Consider the following 23,446-nt stretch of genomic DNA (forward strand, 5'->3'; position numbering starts at 1 on the left):
TATCAAAATTAGTCATGAAGTAGCATGAAACAGTCTTATGTTTGAGTAACTGTGTTAAAGAGCCGCAGGGTTCGCAAGGGTGAAAGCCGCTGTCGTAAAAGGTGGATGCCCCTCAGCATGTGCTCTCCACATTTTCCTACTGGTGTTTAGAACATTAGGAATACTAAGAAAGGGCTTTTCTGAACACCAGTCTAAAGGGATTCTACCACCACTTAGCAAAAATGTAAATAAAAATTCAAGTTATTTCATTAAGCAAATAATTTCTCACGAAGTATTGTTGAAAGGATCAGATCAAATGATTCTTGTGGAGCATTCACATGTAATATCCAGTGCCTGATAGACAGCGCCAATAAATTCCATGAACTGCAACTGATTTTACTACTTTTGTGTTGGAAGTTAGTGGGGGAGGGCAGTAATGGATCATGAAGTCTTAGAGAACATACACGACAAGTCTTGTGAAAAGAACATATGTAGTACTTGTTAAAGCTAAATGCTGTTTTTTTCCAATATATACACCCCTCAGTAAGAAATGCAACTCTATAATGTACCCACTCTCCACTCTGGTCTTTCTATAAGAAATACAATAAAGTTGAGCCCCTACACACATTTTTGTCAAACTTATGCCTATGTACTCAATCTTACATGCCTCTCCCTGGAGGTATACAGTGAGCCTCTGACAGAGGAAACTAAGTCCCCAGCTCTTCCCGTACTGCTCAGTAAATATTGGGTAAATGAAAATACATATAATAAAGTTCAAATGGAGGACTACAGTAAATAAAGTAAAAGGCAATGCTCATATCTCTCAACACTGACTTTTATAAAATATGATGAGAGAGATGGCAGTAAGTTCTGAAAACCTCTGTTTCTACGACTTTCTTCAGTATCCTACTGGTTTTCATGGTAGTTATCAGAAACATGGTCCCAGTCACCTTCATTTAGAATAAATGCTATGTCTGGTGAGAGTTTTAATTATCACCTCTAAATAATTTTGAGGGTTTTGGACTTTGTCTCAATGAGAAGACATTTTGTCTGGGTCTCAAACAAAAGAGTATCTAAACCAAGAAAATAAAATCTCCCATGGGATTATTACTGAATGTGTGGCTTTGTAAAAGTTACAAAGCATAGCATCAGTAATCTGGCTTTAATGGCACACTATACCCATATTGAGGGAAAACTACTAAGCCTATGTTACTAAAAGCAGTGTAACTAAAATAAACCCAAAGAGCTTTTCTCGGTCATCACTGGTCTTTTGTAATACAGAACTAAGCTATATGTAAAACAGAAAGCAATAATTAGGCATAACTGCATTTATTCCCAGGTGGTTGTGTTTGTCATTCCAGTTACAGTGTCTTTCTTATCATCCGGGTCCCCTCTTCTCCTTCCAAGGCCAAATGGTTATGTCTCCTTATACTGGTTTTGTTAGGCCAGGTATCCATAGGAAGAGAATAAAAGATTCCTCCTATTTAATAACTCCCACACTCAGTTTTTATTAGTTCTTTTTCATATTTCAGAGAACTCCAGGGAACTTTTTTCTTCCAATAGTTATGAGGCAGATAAAATAGGGATTTTATCTGCCACACTCGATTATGATTATGATGGACACAAGTTCCTTCATCATTCTCTACTCCATCAGGTCATGCTAACGGTACTAACTTTAAAGTGCTGCTGCTGATGAAGATGATAATGATGACAGAATTCTAGCAATAATAGTAGAACCCACAGCAATGCTTACTATGTATTGTGTCAAGTACATCAGACACTATCTAGCCTTATGCTATGCAGAATAACTAAGCTGAGGCTCTCCAAGGAAAGCTAACATTCAGATATTGGTTTGACATCAAAGCCTATAATATTTTTTGTCAAATATGTTGACTTCAACACTAAGCTTTTATTTAATGCTAATGTGACTGGGTTGCTATTTACAAATCATTGCTCAGATACAGGAAATTATTATTTTAATGTATGTAACTAATCTCATCTTGCTTTGCTGTCTTTACTACTGTTGATGGGGTATGAAAAAATCTAATATGGTTTTAAGGATTTTGTCAGTCTCTTTAAGAGTAAAACAGGTTAGAAGAGTGTCCTTAGCTCTGTGCCACTGGCTCTCTCCAGTGAGTCTTCCTGCTCCCCTTCCCTTAACCCTGTTGCCAAGCAGTAAGGAGAACAGGTGTCTCTGGGTCATGAGGATGGGTCTGTGCTCGACATCTGCCTCTGTCTTTTGCCTTTCTGCAACATGACCTACGCTTGGTCCATTGTGTGTGTGTTACCTTTAGCCCACTGTTCTAAGGACTCTACACCCTACATCCTCTCCCCCAGTGTTTTGCAAGTCCAAATCTCACTCCCAGCAAGGTACAAGGATGATGTACATTCCTTCCTGTTTCTCTGTCTTTACAGACCCTCCCCAACAGTCCCAAAACAGAGGAGCTTAGGTAAGAGAAATGCCATACATGAAGTTTGGCAAAGAAAACTATGTTGACACGTTTTTATAAAATTGCAGATACAGTTAGTGTAGTGCCATATCTGTATACATATTGACTTCAAAGTTGCAGACTCTAAGAGTGTAAAGTCTGAGTCCTCAACCCAATGAGTTTATCAATTTAGCAGTTTGGCTGGCAATGTCCTTACATAAATCAGTATTTTCCACACTTTGTGCTTCTAAAAGCCGTGACAGAACAAGCTTACTCAATTTCATTTATTAGACCACATGACCCAATCGAACTCTGTATGTTTGCTCTGACTGACATCACGTGATTTATATGCTGTCAGATTGTTGCCATAGGAACAAACACAACTCCAGTTGAGCCTTCAGTATATCCTGGAGTCTGCCATGTAAGTTACACAGGCCTGTAGGACATCTATCTGTCGAACTGTGGAATTGGCTGGCGGCATACATGCCAGGAACAAGGTTCACACACTGACTCTTAGTACCTCTGTCTACACAGTGTTTCTTGTGGGATGAGATGCTCTCCAAGAATTTCCCCAGTGCTCTTAGGCATCAAGGCACCATTCAGGAACAGCAGGCGTTGTGCTTTCTATTCTGAGTCCTTTTGTATCTTGTGGATTTACTTACTGTGGGGAACAGTCAGAAATCTCCCTGTGCTCTTTCTGCTAACTACAAAGCAAAGCCGTTAATGCTGTCGCAGCATTAATACCAAATCCTCCCATTTCCCACAGTGCTCTAGTGTTGCTTACTACTGGGCTCCAAAATTTTACCAAAAGAATTTATTTCTCTAGGAAAAGATCTCAGTTCTCTGTACCTAATATCTAATCTAGTCCTTCTGCTGAGGATCCCACAGAAGCGGGATAGAGCTGCGTAGGCAAGGATTCCTATCCATCTCAGTGTCCAGGACATTTGGGATAGGAACGCTGTCCTCTGCCTGTGTCTGGTGCTTCATATTGGAAGCAGGTGATCTGCCTGTGTGGGCATCAGGATGTTCAGGGCCGTACAACTTGCCACTAGGAACAAAATACTCCATTCAAGTAAGTACTCAAAGACAGGTGCCAATACTAAGTGTGTTAATAATGTATTGTTTCTTATGTAACTTGCATGATGAGATGCATAATGAAAAGCACACGTGTGACACTGTAAGCACGCACACTTCTGAACTGAAAGTGGCTGACATTCTTCAAAGCTCACAAGTACTGCATACTTACTGAATTGTCAAGATGTAGATATTCAGAATCCCAGGATTTCATGGGGAGACACACCTAAAGTAATCCGGACAGCACCACATACACATCTGGTCATACACATTCAGATTTAATTGTTGGGTTTGGGCACAGCTGGTGTTGAGTTTTAACAAGAAGCAGTACTTTAGATTAATGTGAAGTAGTGAGTCAGAAATCTCGTTGTTAACAGTTGCACACTTAACAGTAAGCCACCTGAAGTGGCTCTCATTACCTTTAACTCAGTGATCTGCCAGTGACAGGAGCTGATAAAAATTATATTACCTCCCCGCCTGTACTCAGCACATTACAGGCCTGTGAGCTTGGCCAGACTGCAGGGCTGGTTGGTGTTTAAAAGCATTCCGTAGAGTCAACAGTATGGAAGCTTTTCTATTCACTATCCAGCCAGTGTCAACAAACAAAGTATCACTGATTTTCCCCCTTTTTAAAAAATATGTTTTTATTTAAATTAGAAACATGCATACTTCAAATGTCAATCCCAGCTCCCTCTCCCACCCCTCCCTTGTCGCTCCACCACCCTCACCCCTGCCCCCAGCCCAATCCCCACATCATTCCCCAAGGAGAGTGAGGCCCTCCTTGGGGGGACCTCCAGAGTCTGTCATTTCATCCAGGGCAGGACCTAGACCCTTCCCCATGTGTCCAGGCTGAGAGAGTATCCCTCCATGTGGAATGGGCTCCCAAAGATCATTCATATACTATGGTAAACACTGATCTACTACCCAAGGCCCTAGTGATTTCTGCAGCCTCCTCACTAACACTACACTCATGGAGTCTGGATCAGTCCCCTGTTGGCCTCTCAGCCATCAGTCTGGGGTTCAAGAGCTCCCCCTTATGCAGTCAGCTGTCTTTGTGGGTTTCACCAGCATGGTCTTGACCCCTTTGCTCATCACTCCTCCATCTCTGTCACTGGGTTCCAGGGGGTCAGTTTTGTGTTTAGCTGTGGGTATCTGTCTCTGCTTCCATCAGTCACTTGGATGAAGGTTCTAGGATGGCATATAAGGCAGTCATCAACCTTATCATCAGGGAGGGGCTATTAATGTAGTCTCTCTGCTACTTCTTAGTTTTCCAGTTGGTGTTATCCTTGTAGTTCTCTGGAAATCTCACTAGTGTTAGCTCTCTCCTCAAAGCTATGATGACTCCATCTACTATGGTATCTCTCATCCTTCCCTCCTCTATTCTTTCCCCGACTCAAACTTCCTGCTCTCCATGTCTTTTTTCCCCTTTTAAGGCAGTCTTCAAAAAAAAAGATAGGTATAACTTCTTTGTTTTAATAGAAATCTGTAGAGTCAGGGTGACCAACTTGCCTATAATACAATACTCCTTAGAATTCCTGAATTTTGTGGCAAAAAGACTTTTGTTATGATGTAGCGGCAGGTAGTATCCATGTAAGGCTGCTGTACGGGAGTTGTGGGAATACTTCAGGCCACACCATCATCTATTTGACCAACCTTACCTGCAAATTTTCGTTAGCATCCCTAGGGTAGTGTCTAATATGATTCATTTCTTTCTTTAGTATAAGTAATGTTTTAGTTCCATAGTACTAGAGGCTATATATTAAATAGAAAATGAAATAGAACAATTTCTGAATTTTAATATAGATCATCTAATAAGTAAACAAATGTACACTTTACATTTTATATTTATGTACCTTAGTAGACATTTGCTTGTCCCCTGGGATTCTAAAAAAGGACTTTCTTGAAAAAAATAATTTAAAAGACTGTTGCGATAGTAAAATGATAACCATAGTGTGATTTCACCCTATAATATCCAATTGGCAAGCTTATTACTGACTTGGGGCTTTGGGGTTATTTAAATCAATTATAATGAATTAAGCCTCTGAAATATTAATGGAATTCCAAGCTCTTCAAAAGTTACCTGAGGCTTTAAATAGAGAACAGTATACCTGCACCTTTGCTAATATCATTTATCATAAATTATAACTTAATAATTAATACAATTCTTTATGGCTAGCTTTACCTGAAACCATCCAGTCTGTGACTGCTGTAGATTATCACTGTAGCCTCAAGGCAATACACTGTGCCTAGCTCAAAGTGGGCTATGTATAGACCCTTCTTGTAGAATCTAAAACAGTTGATCTAATAGAAGTTAAAAAAGAAAAATTGTAGCTGCTGAGAGACTGGAAAGCCTAGGCTAAGGGAAGGCATTGGAGGGTTTGCTCATGGGCATGACAACATAGCTCCAGGAAAGCAGCCCCCGTGTTCTGTGCCACAGTAGGTGACCACAAATAGCAATGACACGCTCACTTTTTAAATTGTGTGTGTATGAGTGGTTTGTCTATATTTATGCCTGTGCGCCTCCCATGCAGTGCCTGCAGAGGTCAGAAGAGGGCATCAGTTTCCCCTTGGAACCAGAGTTAACAGAGGGTTGTAAAAGAAACAGAACCTTGTTTCTGGAAAAGCTGTCAGTGATCTTAACCACTGAGCCATCTCTCGAATACCCTTCACTCCCTCCATTCCCAAGTTAATGAAGTGATGTTGGCACGATAGGAAATGATGAATGCTTGAGATGGGTTTATCTTCTTTCAGTATAATCATATATTGTACAATGTTCACATCATCGTATGATCTGTCATTGTTATGTATGAATTTTTCTCAGTTTAAAATAACTAACGTTTTCAAAACACAAAAAAGATCTCATAAACTCTTACGTTCTGAGAGATATATTAAACGATGTTATCAATATTGAATGGCAAGTTTTACTTTGGACATTTTGAACTATGAAACCATATATTATAGCTAATGGAAAGCTAATCATTTTGGGGAGTCATAAAACCAAAGCACTCATAACAGTCGCCATCAAAAACATGGCAAGGTACAACTGCATTCCTCAGCTGTTTGTCCTAAGCCTTAAGGCCTTCTATTGAGACGGCAAAGTAAGGAATAGATCCTCATTTGGACTTGCTAGTTGGTGGGTGAGCTGCTTAAACTGTCGTTATCAATTCCTAAGAGATAATTAAGCAGTATTTCAACTAGAGCCACAATTCCAGTATCAGGGGTGGGGTTCAAGCATTCTACACATGCTTGCGAGTCCCCCAGCTGGTGTTGCTTTATCCACTGAGCGCTTATCCCGACTTCCCAAAAGAGGAAAATAAGATAGTATAAAAACGGAGAAGACTCTGGGTGTCCAGCCTTCCACTCTAGTCCTGATGTCTTCTCCAGACTTTCCCTCTCATGAGCTCTAGCCAAAGATTCATACACCGTTCCAATTCCGTCTGTAAGCAAAGCCTTGTTGCCATCAGCAGGGTGGCATCTCTGCTTACTAAAGTGCAGCTCTGATGAATCCACAGGGGCTCTGGCAAAGCTCTGGCTTGTTTCCCACCCCCAATTACTACAGGTGTCTGGCAGCAATGCCTTTGTGCCCTATGCTCCATGGACCACTCTCTGGGATGGGTAGCAGGTTGAGGTTGTGCTGTTATGGTCTGGAATGAAATGGCACATCCCCAAAATGAAAGAGCTCCACCTCTGCAGCCCCACAATGCTGGCGAGTCGCAGTAACCTCAGAGCAGGTATTACCTGGGGTGGGGGAGGGGCGGAGTTCCAGGGAACTAATCTGGTCTTAGGTCTCAACAACTAAATTTCTCTGCTTATGCTTTGCTAACATAACACAAACTAGAGTCACTGGGGAAAAGGAACCTCAACTGAGGAAAAAGCCTATCAGATTAGCATTTGGACATGTCTGTGGGGAATTTTCTTATGCATGACTGATATGGAAGGACCCAGTCCACTGAGGGTGATGCCACCTCTACACAGGTCCTGAGTTGTATAAAACAAGCTAAGCAAACCGTGGAAAGCGAAACCACAAAGTAGCATTTCTCCACGGTATCTGCTTCAGTTCCTCCCTTCAGGTTCCTGCCTCAGTTTCCCTCCACGAGGGACTGTAACCAATAAGCGAAATGAACTCACTCCTCTCCCAGCTGCGTGTGATCATAGTGTTTACCACAGCGATGGAGAGGTAGCTAGGATACCAACCTTGTGCTCTCTGAGCTTTCTTTCTGCTCTTCTGTGGGGGATCCTAAGCTCCACCTCCAAAAGCAGGGCTGCAGACCTAAGAATTATCCTAAGTTAACCCCCAAATCCAGAGCCCAGCATCCTGACCACCACTGGGCTTTCCTTATACTTAACAAACCGTGCCGCATCTTAAATATTCCCTTCCCCCGCTTTGAACCATACTGGCTGTTTTGAAATGCTCTTGTCCTGTAGGTTTCTGAACAGCGAGAGAGACCCTAGTCTTAGAATCTCTGATTTATTCTGCAGTTGACTTTTCTGGGTAGTTAGCAGCTTTTATGTCATTGAGGTCATTTGCCTTTTTTAAAGGGAGGTTTTTCATCGTTTAAATTTAGTTTTTAATAAGAAAGTGTGCACACTAATGTAAGATAAAGAAACATTCTTTCACTTTTCGCCACTGCGAACGTTCAAGCAGCTTGTTTTGCTTCCAGCCATTTCTCCTTGTGGCTCTTCTTTCAAAGCTGAGCACGATGTCTCTGTGTAGCAATATATCCAGTAATAACTGTGTGTCAGGTCACAGAGATTTCCCTCATAAATTTTACAGCGGTACAGAACGCCACTGCACGCACATGGCATGTTTATTCAACCAGACATCCCCGGCTGGCTCTGTAGATTGAGTCCATGGTTTGCTATAAAATAACAGTGCAATGAATAACTTCCTGCATTGGCTTTTTTACTGTTGAAGAGGAACTAACTATCTTACAGGGGAGCTTGCCGATCAAACTGCCTGATTATATGAGCTCTGCTCTCTTCCCATCCGCAGAGTCTGGGTAACATTGTGTGCGCCAGTGTTTGAGTGGGCAGTTTCCACACAGATTTTTTTTTTCAAGTTAAGCTTTTGGAGTCCAATAGACATAGAGTCTTGTTTCAGTATGATATTAATTTATATGTATCTCATGATGAAGACATTGAACGTGTTTAAGCAAGATTCCTGAATACTTTAATAAACTGTTCCTGTGACAATGTATTTGAACCCCTGTCTCATCACTCCGTTCCCAAGGAAAGTTGTAGAATTTGACAGAAGAGCATAAAACCCCTGTTTCAAAAGGACTCCTGCTCACTGCATGCCGGGAAAAATGCTGCATAGTAGAGGCAGAATCCAACAAGACCTTAAACAGGCAGGCCTTGCCGGGCTTTTCAAGTGTTAGCGTGGGCCAGTCCCCTGGGTCACGTGTAGTGAGCCTTTATAAGAACCCGGATGTACGGGGCTCGCGGAGCAAACGTACATCAGTTCTTGTGGGATGACCTGCCCTCAGAGGGCATGAAGGCCTATGTCCCTTCTCACAGGCATCAATCACCCTCCGCATCGCTGTGCTGTATGTCCGGTGGTGTCCTTATTGAATAGGACATAAGTGTGCTATCCCTCACCAGCCCTGTAATGAACCAGCAAGTGTCTTTTCCCAGGTTCTTTGAGCCTCCTTACCAATTATCAAACATGGGGAGAGGTCCTTCAAACCCCAGTTTATGAGTGTTGGTCAAAAGAAGGGGTAAAGTAACCTAGGGTTTGTACCTGGCATCGAAGGCAGAAGGCAAACTTCGTGCAATCTTTGCTTTCCGTGTGTGTATGTGTGTGTGTGTGTGTGTGTGTGTGTGTGTGTGTGTGTGTGTGTGTGTGTGTGTGATGTCTTTACCCAGCCCTTCATTTTTCTAAATCCCTTTGTTTAAATGCACATCATTTTTATGGCACGTAGTCATGTTTTCTTTTTGAGTCACTTAGAAATTCTAACAAGAAGGGTAATTGGCACCTGTTCCTGTTAATTTCAAGTCTATCATATTATATGATTGCCAATCATATTATGTTAAACTGATTATTTCTCTATGCAACTTGCTTCCTTTATTTTTTATTTTATCTTTTTCTCCTCCTCTTGGTTTTCTTTTACAAACCCTTATCAATCAGGTATCAACTGTTTTGAAATGCCAGGACTCCCACCTGTTGCTGAAGCATGAACCGGTGAAGACACTGGCCACTCATCTTTTTTTCTCACTTTGCATTTTAATTGTATTAGCTCTGTATTGCCTAAACATGATAATATGTAAATTTTCCCGTCATTGTTCTTACAGTCATTGTAAGGTTAGATCTACAATTAAGTGCGTCAGATGGTTGCCTTAATTCCTTTCTTCAGATCACATTCTGGTTGAAGTAGATTCTTTCAAGTAAGTAGATGTCTGGGTAGTAATCTTGAAAACAATAAATTATGGAGCTGAGGAAGACACAGGAGGGAGATGGGTAAGGACAGGGATAATAAAGAGATTTTTGATTTATTGGATAAGTTTTAAGTATTCTGTACTTTTTCTTCATCGTGTGTCCCCATTTTTCATAGTGAATTGTCTTTGCTTGTCTTGTATATTGACATCTTATCAACTCTTTTCACCATTTTATTTCTTTCATAATTTGTGTTCTCCTGACTTTTACATGTCTCTATGGTCTCTGTTATATTTCAGTTAAAGCTATTCTATCTTAGGCACTTTGTAACTTGCCGCTTATTTCAGAGATCTTTTTTAAATGACATTTTGGAGCTAGAAAGATATCTTAGCTGATAAAGGTTAGTCTCACAACCAAACATCAAAAATAACATTTTGACAAATTCTTCTTCACTATTGATTTCTCCTTCATCTATTTGTGCTCAGAGGTTTTAAATATCTGGTTATACATCTTATTCTGTATTGTTATGTGCTTGTTTCAGAATACCTTAAGGTCTTTGAGAAGGGACATAGGCCTTCATGCCCTCTGAGGGCAGGTCATCCCACAAGAACTGATGTACGTTTGCTCCCCGAGCCCGTACATCCGGGTTCTTATAAAGGCTCACTACACGTGACCCAGGGGACTGGCCCACGCTAACACATGAGAAGCCCAGCAAGGCCTGCCTGTTTAAGGTCTTGTTGGCTTCTGCCTCTACTATGCAGCATTTTTCCCGGCATGCGGCGGGCAGGAGTCCTTTAGAAACAGGGGTTTAATGCTCTTCTATCAAATGCTAAAGCTTTCCCTGGGAACGGAGTGATGAGACAGGGGTTCAAATACATTATTAAATGCCAGTCATGCATTTAGTTTTTGTCTTCATGTGAGGGAGAGTAACAAAGTCTCCTTTTGACTCACAATTCTGGTCTTTTACAGGAACTATGTGCATATTATCTGCTATTTTCTGTTTGTTTTCAAGTGTCTTTTACTTTTCTTCAGGAGTACCTTTTCTTTAGTGAAGTGCAGTTTTCATAGCAGGTTCGTCTGACCTTATGGCTATCTTTTACTTCAGCAGACAATTAATTAAAGCCATGAGTTAATATCCCATCCTAAGTCTCCAAGGCCAGCACATCACCTCCCTCTAACACTGCCTTCCAATTCTTCCACCCCTCATTTCCGGGACTTCCAAACACCTTTCTTCCAGGTCCCAAGGAGCTGTGCTGTGACCCACCAAATCTATCAGTTGTGTTTCCCCATGGGGATGGGAACTTATCTCTTGTGGCTGGTGTCATCTGTCTTCTCTTTTTAGCACACACCAAGCTCCTGACCTCGATCATCTTTGTAGTATTCTCCCCTTTCTGACACTGAGAGGCTTTAGTGGGCGGGGGCATTTACGTTCCTACCTAAATATAACTTGTAAACAGTAGCGTGCTTCTCCTAATTGTGTTGCCATGTGGGTTTAAGTTGTGTTACCTGTTTTAGCTATTTACGGTTCAAATTTGATGCCAGGCTCCACAGGTAAGAAACCAAGAATGGTTCAGAAAGCTGTTTTAAGTGAATTACATTGACAAATAGAGAGAAGGTTGAATTAATATAGATTTAAAGAAGGCAAGAAGGAAGTGGAATTCAAAATTCAAATAGCTACTTTCCAAACTTTTCTTCAAAGCCAAAAATGTTCTCCGGTGCTTTAAGAACAAAAGAGAGATACTACCTAGGTTCCTCACTCTCCAGCTTTCTTTTTTTTATTTTTTACTATTATTTTAATTTTATAAATCTTTTTTTTTTTTTTGAGACAGGGTTTCTCTGTGGCTTTGGAGGCTTGTCCTGGAACTCGCTCAGTAGACCAGGCTGGCCTCGAACTCACAGAGATCCGCCTGCCTCTGCCTCCCGAGTGCTGGGATTAAAGGTGTGTGCCACCAATGCCCGGCTTTATTTTAATTTTAAATAGCTTGCTTCACATGTCAATCCCAGTCCCTCTCCCTCCCCTCCTCCCGCTCCCCCCACCCTATCACCACTTCCTTCCATATAGGGGATATGTAGAGTCTGTCATTTCACTCAGGGCAGGGTCCAGGCACTCCCCTAAGAGTCCGGGCTGAGAGAGCATCCCTCTTTGTGTTAGGGACACACAATGTCTGTTAGTATTCGAGGGATAAACACTGATCCACTGCTCAGGGCCCCATAGGTTGCCCAGGCCTCCTCACTGACTCTCACATTCAGGGGGTCTGGATCAGTCCCATGCTGGCCTCCCAGCTGTTGGTCTGGGGTCCAAGAGCTCTCCTCTGTTCAGATCAGCTGTCTCTGCTGGTTTTGCCAGCCCGTTCTTTGCCAATTTGCTCATCGCTCCTCTCTCTCTGTCACTGGGTTCCTTGGGTTCAGTTCAGTGTTTAACTGTGGGTGTTTGCCTCAGCTTCCATCAGTCACTGGATGAAGGCTCCAGGATGGTTATAGACATCAAGTTCATTATCAGGAATGGGCATTCGAGATGGTCTCTCCACTCACCGGCCTTTTATCGAAGCTTGCAAACTTAAGCTGAACACATCCACATCTCAATCTTGACCAGACAGAATGGTTTTTTGTTGTTGTTGTTGTTGTTTTTTGTCCTACACTGTCCTGCTGCCATTTATTGTCACCATCTCCGGAGTGGCTGTCACACTTGTTAGCGTCACAAAATTGCACAGCTGTATTTGACAGTTTTTTTTTCCAGCTAGAAAAGAATAAGTACCCAAAATATTACTGCATACATAACTGTTAATACACTAATACCTGCCAAGGAAGTCATACACATTCCTGTTCAAATTCGGTAAAATATGCTAAGAAACTAACTTACAGTCAAATGTCACTTAACAGTGGGGTTTCTTCTGGTATGTGAGCTTCTGAGGGACTTTATTACTGTCCCCATTCACAGAGTGCACCGAAAAAAAGCAAAGGTGAACACCCCCACAGTTTGGTGATGTAATACTGTGGGGTCACCATCACACGAGTGTGGCCCATCACTGAGCAAACTATTGTTATTTAGAACTTCCTGTGTCGGTGTGTTGATTATCAACAACAAATCCATAGTTAACCATGGCCAGTATTTTTGAAGTCCATTAGTAAACTGTAGTAATTAAATACTCATATTAATCTATGATAACACAAATTACATATTACCACTTTAAAAAAATGGTTCAGGTAGCTCTTGTTTATTAACTTTAAAATAGTCCGTGTCCTACACCACAGCTCCTGAAGGTGACCAATTTGGCAATAGCCATACTTAAGACACAAAGTCACCTGAAGTTAGGTAGGTGGTGGCCAAACTAAGACATAGCTCAAGATGAGCAGGCAGAGCAAGACATGAGGCAGCAGGGTGATACGCAGATTGAATGTAGTTGAAGCCAAGAGACATAGGTTCATGCAGAATGCAGTTCAGAAGAAAATGGTGCAAGACAGACAAAAAGGATATTTTCTAAGAAACCCTGAAATATGTTCTACACAACTAATACGTGTGTCTCATTTTCATAAGGTAGGCTATCTTTGAAACATCTGTAAACCCAAAAGCTGTTTTTTAATGCTCTAGCATAGATGTTTCTAGAAGCAAAATGGACCTAAAACATTAAACAAAGTGAGAAACAGCAAATTGGTTTGAGGGGGCAGAGAGAGAGAGAACACGAAGTTGACTGTGTAGGGAGGTGGGAAGGTCTGGAAGGCATGGGAGAGGGGATCATGGTCAAAACATATTGTGTGAAAAAATTTTAAAATTCAGAAAACACGTATTGATGATATGGGGAGGAAAATATCCAAATGTAATAAAATAGCTCTTCAAGTTAAAAAAGAAAGGAAGGAAGGAAGGAAAGGAGAGAGAAGAGAAGAGAAGAAGAGAAGAGAAGAGAAGAGAAGAGAAGAGAAGAGAAAAGAAAAGGAGACTGGTAGTTGATAACTACCTACAGATTAACTTGGACATACATACAAACTTTGCAGGGTTGAATATCTAATCACCAAGTTTGCATCATGATTCTGTGGCCTGAAGAAAATCTCAATTAAAACAGTTCTTAATTCTGCATTAACCTTGCTGACCTCAAGTGTTTGTTTTTCAGCTTTGCGTAGTCCGTGCTATTTTGTCAATGTGACCTTAATCATCTCCAGATTTGCCAGGTGCTGTTGAATACAGTGTTCTAAATGGTTCAGGGACCAAGATCTCCAAGGTGCATGCTTTCCTGGTTGGGTAAACAGTACTATATTAGAAGTGCCTTTTCTGATGTGTTAGCTTAATAGGGAGAGACATAATTAGTTTTTGAAAGCCAGTTCAACTTTAAATAACTTGTTTCTTACTATGGAAGGTAATTCTTAACTTCCCATCATCTAGATGTGTGCTCCTTAGTCTGTAATACTGATTTCGCTTATTTTCACCTGTGAATGGTGTGATTGTTCATTAGCATCCTAGCTCAGATCATTCTCACCTTTTCAAAAACAAAAGTTCAAAGACGACCATGTTGCCTTTTAAAAACCCTAAGATTTCTGCTGGGCTGTTGCACAGTAGAGAGACCATGGCTGACAATCCTTTACTCAGTATTTTTTTATTTAAATTAGAAACAACTTTATTTTACATATCAATCCCAGTTCCCTCTCCCTTCCATCCTCCCATGCTCCCCAACAGTCCCCCCCTTCGAACTCACCATCCACTCCTCAGGGAGAGTGGGGCCTTCCATGGGGGATCATCAAAGTCTGTCACATCATTTGGGGCAGAGCCTAGGCCCTCCCCGTGTATTTAGGCTGAGAGGGTATTCCTCCGTGGGAGGGAGAATGGGCTCCCAAAGTACATTCATGCACTAGGAATAAATATTGGTTCCACTGCCAAGGGCCCCATAGACCTCCCAGGTCTCCTAACTGACACCCATGATCAGGGGACCTGGTTCAGTCCTATGCTGGTTCCCTAGCTGTCAGATTGGGGTCCATGAACTTCCACTTGCTCAGGTCAACTGCCTCTGTGGGTTTTCCCAGCATGGTCTTGACCCCTTTGCTCATCACTCCTCCCTCTCTACAATTGGAATCCTGGGAGTTCAGCTCAGGACTTAGCTGTGAATCTCTGCTTCTGCTTCCATCAGCTACTGGATGAAGGCTCCAGGATGGGATTTAAGGTAGTCATCAATCTTGTTAAAGGGGAAGATTTAAGGTAGTCCCTACTCTATTGGTTAGATTCTTAATGGATTTCTGGACATTTCTAGTGCCAGATTTCTCTTTAAACCTACAATGGCTCCCTCTATTAAGGAATCTATTTTCTTGTTCTCCTTCTCTATTCTTCCCCCAACTTGACCTTCCCGATCCCTCATGCTCTCCTCCCCTTTTCTCCCCTCCTCTTTCTCCTACATCCCTTCCCACACTCCCATCCTCCCAGTTTGTTCAGGAGCTCTTGCACCCTTTCCTCCTCTGCGGGAACCATGTACATCTCTCTTCCGGTCCTCCTTGTTACCTAGCTTCTCTAGCGGTGTGGATTGTAGGCTGGTAATCCTTTGCTCTATGTCTAGTATCCATATATGAGTGAGCACATACCATGTTTGTCTATCTGTAACTGGATTAGCTCACTCAGGCTGGTTTGTTTCTACTAGTTCCATCCATTTGCCTGCAAATTTCAAGATTCCATTGTTTTATTTCCACTGAGTAACACTCCATTGTGTAAATGTACCACATTTTCTCTATCCACTGTTCAGTTGAGGGGCATCTAGGTTTCTTCCAGATTCTGGCTATTACAAATAATGCTGCTATGAACACAGTTGAACATATATCTTTGTCGTATGAATGTGCATTCTTTGGGTATTGCTGGATCTTGAGTTGGACTGATTCCAATTTTCCTGAGAACTCACCATACTGATTTCCAAAGTGGCTGTACAAGTTTGCACTCCCACCAGCAATGAAGGAGTGTTCCTCTTTCTCCACAACCTCTCCAGTATAAACAGTCATTGGTGTTTTTTATTTTAGCCATTATAACAAGTGTGAGATGGTTATCTCAGAGTTGTTTTGATTTGCATTTCCCTGATGGTTAAGGATGTTGAGCACTTTCTTAAGTGTTTTTCAGCCATTTTAGATTCTCCTATTGAGAATTCTCTGTTTAGTTCTGTACCCCACATTTTAACTGGATTTTTTGATGTTTTGGAGACTTGCTTCTTGAATTCTTTGTATATTTTGGAGATCAGCCCTCTTGAAGCTAGATTTTGAACATTTTCACCATAATAACTAACAAATATTTGAAGTTGTATAACCTGAAACATTATACAAAATGTACAGGCATTAAAACATCACAACACTACTAAAATAGGCATAATTTTCTGTTTTTATGTATTGGTAAAATAAATTTAAATTTTCTTTGCAAACTAAAAATCTCATCTAGGTAAATTAAACAAATTTATCTGTATGTACAGTGGCATACACACACATATACAAGCACATTTATCCATTTGCATATACATACACTTGCTTTTTAAACATTGATTATGGATTTTTATATCTATCTACTGTCTTCACAAGTGAAACAATGAATATATTTGTTATTGTTGCATATATGCTGTTATATATTGGTCAACTCTGAGGATATTTAAAATGAAGACAGTGATGGGTCTTTGTAATAGAGAATTGATTATACTGTAACACTCCCTCCCAAAGTATGAGTGAAAATCACTAACAAATAATTTTAATGTGTAAGTGTTTATAGCAGAATTTTATTTTATCATTAATTCCTAAATATTTTCTTTGGAAATATGAAGCAAGTAAGGTAATCAACATCTTAGGAAGAGCAAAACAGATTCCTCCTAAATTCTGAGAAGAATTCAAGGTGGCAAGTGAGAAAATATATAGTAAATTGTCCCCAAGACCTTTTCCATTGTAAACCTGACAGTGAGAATCAGTGTCGTTTAGTACTACAGGCACCAGTTAAAACCGTGGCCTGCAAAGGAGTCTGAAGTAAGGAGTACGTGAAGGGGTGGTCTGTGAGATGAAAAGCAACGTAAAAGTTTGATCGGAAGCGCTTCTACATGCTGTCACTTGCCTTGTTAGACATGTGCGTTAAGCCACATAGTAACAAAGAAGAATTTTTCATAGCCGAAGTCTCCATTAGCTTTGGATAGTTGATGAAAAACAAGTGTACAGTTAAGTTATATATTCCTTTTTCATGTGGATCACATTTGGCTATAGAATTGTCATGCCCTGACTTTAAAATCTACTTGAAATGTCTTAAGACATAAGAGAGTAACTACATCATGTCAGCTTTCTAAACTCAGAACAAGTTTGAATTCTCAAATCTATATATCCCTAAGAGTTTGGAGTGAGAAATCATGAATCTACAATTACTTTAATGGTACAATCATCATTCATATGTTCGCAATGAGACTATAAATTTGTGCTCCTGTAAATGGGAAGATGGCAGGCTAGCAACACTTATCAAAGAAAGAAAGAAAGAAAGGAAGAAAGGAAGGAAGGAAGGAAGGAAGGAAGGAAGGAAGGAAGGAAGGAAGGAAGAAGGAACTGGTCAGTTGGCTTTGGATAACCACTTTGAGGACTCTGCCCTGGGGAAGACTATTTCTCCTGTTTTCAGTATTCCTTAGTTTCCTGTAGCTCATTCTCTGGGGTTGGTGACCCATGAGATTCTCCCTGCCATGTTAGCATATCTATGGTGTCGCTCTTGTTCACGTCTTGCTTAGGCAGTCATGTTGTTGAGACTTCATGAGTGTAGCTTCCCTGGTATTTCTAAAGGACACAATAATATAGCAGACTTCCTAGTCTTCTGGCTCTTACAATTTTTCTGCCCCGTTTTCTGCAATATTTTCTGAGCCTCAGGTGCAAGAGTTGTACAAGTAATACTACATGGACTAAGCAATTTGTTATCTATGTAACAACTGTAAAAAAGGGAGCCAGAGGCAATGAATTTGAGAGAGCATGAATGGTGTCTGTGAGAGGGATGGAAGAGGAAAAGGGACAACAGAAATGATGGAACTATTTTAATTTCAAAAACTAAAATAAAGAAAAACATCACATATCCTTTATTCCAAAAATCTCCTCCAAGAACTTATTTTTAATAATATATTCAACAGAAAAATAATAAAAGGTTTACTTTGTAGTGTGTTCTGCACAGATGGTGCATATTATAGAAAGTTCACCATAGTCAATAAGAAAGACTGTGAACTTGTACAGACACAAGCCATGGCCAGACTACTATTTAGTGATATTTAAGTGGTATCATACAGTAATGTCCATACCATTGATACTTTGTCAAGTAAAATATCAAGCTGTGTAATAGCATTCACTGTAATTAAAAACTAGTTCATAAACATAGAAGGGAACTTGAAATTCCTTTATAATTCACCAAATTATAAAGTATTCACAGTGAGTTATTTATGTATGGCAGGATTGCCACTAATTCAATTTTTTTACCAATAACTTTGCTTTGTCCCTAGCAATATATGTTGCTACAACAAAAACACTGTTAAATGTTTCTTAATACACTCTATAGGCATGTAAATATGTAAATTAGCTTTCAAGTTACACATATAGAATTAATGTTTAGAAAGGAAAATTAAATGTTCTGTCTACTTGTCAGACTTCCTTATGTAGCCTCAGTGTGTATGGAAATTAGTGTTAGACAGTAGAGCCTTTGTTTTAAACGGCATGCTTTTGCCAATAGCAAGGATCATAAGGTTATTGATACTCTCAGTGCGGTTGTACTAAAATTGATCTTAGAGAGTCAGAAACGTTCTCAAGAAAAGTACACTGGAAAATTTAAACTTTTTTAAAAACTATATCCAGCAAGCATCCAGCAGTGTCCAAATTCTGACACGTGTGTTGGGAATAGCACGGCACAGTGCTGGCTGTCTCTGTCATTTGAGAATGTGTAACATCGTTGTTGCAGTCATCACAAACAATTTGCTATCCTAAGAAAGATGAGCACACATAAATAAGAGAGGCACACACTCTGAGGAAAGTGGTTTGCCTTCTGGATTGTACTGGGTTGTGGTAACGTGATGAGGAGGAGCTAGCCTACTGCTTGGCAGGAACAAACAGGCGCACCCCACAGGACATCTGTAGGGAAGAGAAATTGGATTTTAATGGCCAGCTTTTAAGTCAGGGCTACTTATAGCTCCCACAATGTGTCTGAAATTTGGGCAAACTCTGGTGGTTTTATGTGCTTTATTCTGCTTGGAACTCATTTCTTTAATCTATGAACAATTAACTTATATTAGTTTTTATTAGAAAGTTGTGGTATCTATTCTTTATTTACTGAAAGAAATACCTTTTTATTTTTCAGAACTTCCATATGGATGGGAAAAAATCGATGATCCCATATATGGCACTTACTATGTTGAGTAAGTCTCTAAGTGTGATATTAACTTGTTACTAATATGTTGTGAAATTGTGCTAGCATTTCATTTATTGAGCATGTGTGACTAACATTTCTCTGGCATCTAACTCTGAGATGTCTGCAAAGACTCCAGTGGTGTGGCTAGCTATGTCTGCAGCTGGCTGATGTGTCATCCCTTTTCTTTGACTCATTATTCTGAAATATCATGTTCTACACTGTCCTCAGAATGAGTGATTGCTAAAGATACTTAAGTGAGTGCCTTTCATTTTGAAATCAAAATGTTGGGAGCTGGCTGCTTGGGCAAAGAGATGTTCTATTATACCAGACTTCAAATTAAATTAACAGAATCAGGATGCCGTCCCATGAAAGGAAAAGACAAAATTTTGGTGCTTTCTCATTTGTAGGACTCCACAGTATATCTTCAGTGTTATTTCAGTGTACCGGACTTTCATGATACATATTGTTTGTTGTATTGCATCAACATATCTAATCATAGTATGAGTTGTCTCCATCTATATGTTGTTAACTCAGACTGGAGAATCTACTAACGACAAACTTACTACACACACAATTTTTTCTTAGGAAAATACAATGATATTCATAATTCTCTAGAATTAATTATGTAATTTACTTGAGAACGTCTAACTCTTATCCATTGTGTGGTGCTCCTAGCATTATTTGAGCGAATCGCAGAGCAATACAATACAATACAATTCAATACTATACTATACAATACAATACTACCCAAGAAGTTCAGTGCATGCAGAGCCAAAGACTTTCACACTATTTATCAAGATTGAACTCTTTTTCTTCTCATTGTAATCCATGTACAATAATAATCAGGGGTTACATATAAATGTTTTTCTTAGCAAACTGTTTTGTGATAGCCTTCAAGCAGTTACGGGCTTTTGTTGTGTGTCAAGCCCTTCTTTGAGCTGCAGATGTTCAGATGAGCGAGACCTGTGAACCCCACTGCCCCTGAGTCTGTCCTGCATGAGCATTTGTCTCAATTACTTTGACCCCTCCACCCCATGTTCATCTGGAGATGCCCCAAGTTTGACTCCACAGTTCATCATTTCCATATTCATGGTCAAGGTGAATTCAGCTCATTTACTGTAAGCAATCTTCTAACACAGAGTTTACTCTCTGTGTGGGCACTCAACGGATATAAAACGTAAGATAAATACATAGAGTTATGCTTGATTGCAAAGAAGTCAGAGAGGCTGAAAGGAGAGGGAGAATATCATTTGTAAATACTTGCATGTTCTTCAAGGCCCATTAAACTGAAAATCTAGAAAATACTTTTTTGAGTAGTAATAAAACTTAATCCCTGATAAATTTAACAGTATAATAAGTTCTAGCTTGAATGCTTGATTGTATTTGTTTGTCATGCTCAGGACCACATCTAGGGAAATATTCCACTACTGAGCTCCACACTCAACCTTCCTAGACTGTCTTAGTTCCCATAATGAGGTCACAGTGTGCCTCAGCATAGGGCATCTGCAGTACAAAGTGCTTCCATATGTGGACACAGGACTGAGATGGGTGACTTGCCATAGCTCTTTTTTAACACACTGCCTTACAGAGTCAATGAACAAAAATCCTCTCCTTAGTCCCAATGTTGGCAAACTCCATAAAGATCCAGGCAACAAGTATTTGGGAATTCGCACAGCTTCACCATTTTTTAGTGTACAGGCAACCACTGGCATCAGTTTCATGTGTGAGGGTCTCTACCACAACGTGCCATTTACAAAGGCAAGAGCACAGGCCAGGTGCGGTGTGCAAGTCCTACTTTGCTGATCGCTGCCTTCTTCTAACGTTTTAGATTATTTCTTCACATCTGTCTTCGTGTGCTTTGAAAGTAATTTCCAATGTGCAGACAGCCTCTGCCCTAATCATTTATCAGAATATGATAAGCACCTACACACCAGAAAGCTCTTTCTACCTACCTGATCCTCACATGGAGGCCTGTGGAGAGCAGACTCTGACAGGCAACCATTGCCAATCTTTATGTTCAACCTGCAGAGGGTAGACTCTAACAGTCAGCCATTGACTTGAACATAGGCTATATCCCTAAAAAACGAACTCTTTATTAACTTTTTAATTTGAATTGCTTTTATTGTTTTTAATTAAGTTATACTTTTCTATTTCTCCACTTCATTTTCCATTTACCACAGCCATGGTTAAAAAGCTCTTCAGAGTTCAATCATGCTTGCCCAATTAGATCAGAAAAAAAATGAGTCTGATAATTCTAAGTTTCAAATGATTGTAAGGTCACATATACAAGTCACAGTAAGTCAAAGTAGCTGATCTTCCCTCTAGTAGATTGAGATGTGCTGTATTTTCCATAACCTTGTTATTCCAGGACTCCAGAGAGTGTGCCAGTATTAGTTACCAGATGTGTGACTATGTCAGGCCAAGCAGAAAATTGAGACAAATAAGCAGATAGTCCAAATATGCAATTACCATTAAATAGAACATTAATAAAATGTTTTTCAGAAAAATATTTTCTGAAAAATTCACCAACATATTTTAAATACCTCAAGTTATTATATATATATATATATATATATGTTGTCATATATATTATATACATAAGAGAGAAAGTGTGTGTGTGCGCGTGTGCACTGCCCAAAGTAAGAAATGTCTTCCATCAAAACAAGAGAAGTTGTCATACATTTTCATTAGAGTATATCTATTTACTTGTTTTTCAACTGTGTGTCATCTCCACTATGCTGCCATTGGCACACGAGTGTATTGGCTCTGAAAGGAGTCCTGCCCATGAAACTTATCAAACAGATACACAAACAGAGACCGTGTGGCACTTTTAATCCACATACTGTGATTGCTGGGGGTGGGAAAGTCATGTACCTTCTTGTAGTATATTATACAGAAAAGTAAATCATTTCTAGTCTAAGTTAAATTATCAACATTTTTAGTCCATATAAATAATAAAAATACCATTTTGAGATTCCACTCAGTGAGAGAGTGTTTGCCAAGCATGTTTAAGATTCCATTACCATCATCACCATCACCATCACCATCACCTCTCTCTCTCTCTCTCTCTCTCTTGCTCTCTCCTTATGTTAATATAACATTCATAATTATACTGACAACATTAATATAAGCATCTTAAGAAATCATTTAAAATTTTTAAGATTTAGTTAATTTTTAAAAAGCAAGGTTATCGAATGGTCATCCCTGAAAACACACATACAGGTAACAGGTAACATTATGTGGCCTGAGCTGGTCATATAAGCATACAGTACAGTAGGTGAAGTAAGGGCCCATGAATTTGAAGGAGAGTGGAAATGGGCATATGAGGGAGTTTGGGGGAGGAAAGGGAAGGAAGAAATATTGTAATAATCTCAAAAAAATAAAATTAGCAAAAACAAGGTTATCTTTATAAGTCTTTGTAAATCTATACCCAAGAAAATATTGCCTCACTAATGCTATTGATGACAGTGGTGGCAGTGGGCAGTGGATTCTTTGCAGAGTTCCTACTTTTTATGACTGTTCATATATCCACTTATGCAGTTATAAGCACTAGTTACAAAATAGTGAAGAGCATCTGCCTTGTCCAGTTGTTTAAGTTAAAAAACCACAACCTACATCCACAGGGGACAGACAGCTGAGCAGCCAGCACCTCTTCATCTAGACTAACAGCTCAGGGTGGACACTACAGAGTGGTCTCTTCCCTCAACCAGGAATGGCAGGTTGAGCCCAGTGCTGTGCATTTAACCCAGCTGCACTTACACACGTTTTCCTGCCAGACAAAAGTGAATTCCAGTGATCAATAGCTGTGCATGTCGAGCTCTGCAAAGCTGTGACCACACGTGTTTTGACCACTACAGCTTACCCATATGTTGTAATTTTGCCCTGGGCAAATTCATTTTAAAAAATTATGGGTATGTTAGATCCAGCAGCCAGGAGGAAAAAAAATCCTCCTCCTCCTCCTCATCATTTTCAACCCATCAGAAGAGTCACCATCTGTTCCATGCACAGTGTGTGCCATTTAGTGGTCCCTCAAAAGCCTCTACCACACCTACCCTCTGCGGTGACGACGAAGCAAGTGGCCTCAAGTTTACAGTTGAGGAAACGCTTTTGAAAGAAGCTGAGTGACTCCCTGGGGACCACATACCTCACTCACATGGGGTTAAAATGTGGCCATAGACAGTTTGGCTGGAGAGCCCAGACTCCAAATTTTGCAAATAATGCCGCTCCTAAATTTCACAC

At 40.2% G+C, this 23,446-nt stretch overlaps 1 protein-coding gene across 8 annotated transcripts in view; it reads left to right on the plus strand.

Moving 5' to 3' along the window:
• Window positions 1–23,446, plus strand: part of Magi2 (membrane associated guanylate kinase, WW and PDZ domain containing 2) — a 1,397,005-nt gene that overhangs the window by 1,047,344 nt on the left and 326,215 nt on the right. For all 8 annotated transcript variants that reach the window (XM_040735144.1, XM_040735143.1, XM_040735146.1 and 5 more), the window contains one exon: window positions 19,157–19,214. In XM_040735144.1, coding sequence (XP_040591078.1) covers window positions 19,157–19,214 — 58 coding nt within the window. The remainder of the gene's footprint in view (window positions 1–19,156; window positions 19,215–23,446) is intronic.

The sequence above is a fragment of the Mesocricetus auratus genome, unplaced genomic scaffold (genome assembly GCF_017639785.1).
Source record: "Mesocricetus auratus isolate SY011 unplaced genomic scaffold, BCM_Maur_2.0 Super-Scaffold_100043, whole genome shotgun sequence".
In the NCBI taxonomy this organism is placed as follows: domain Eukaryota; kingdom Metazoa; phylum Chordata; class Mammalia; order Rodentia; family Cricetidae; genus Mesocricetus; species Mesocricetus auratus.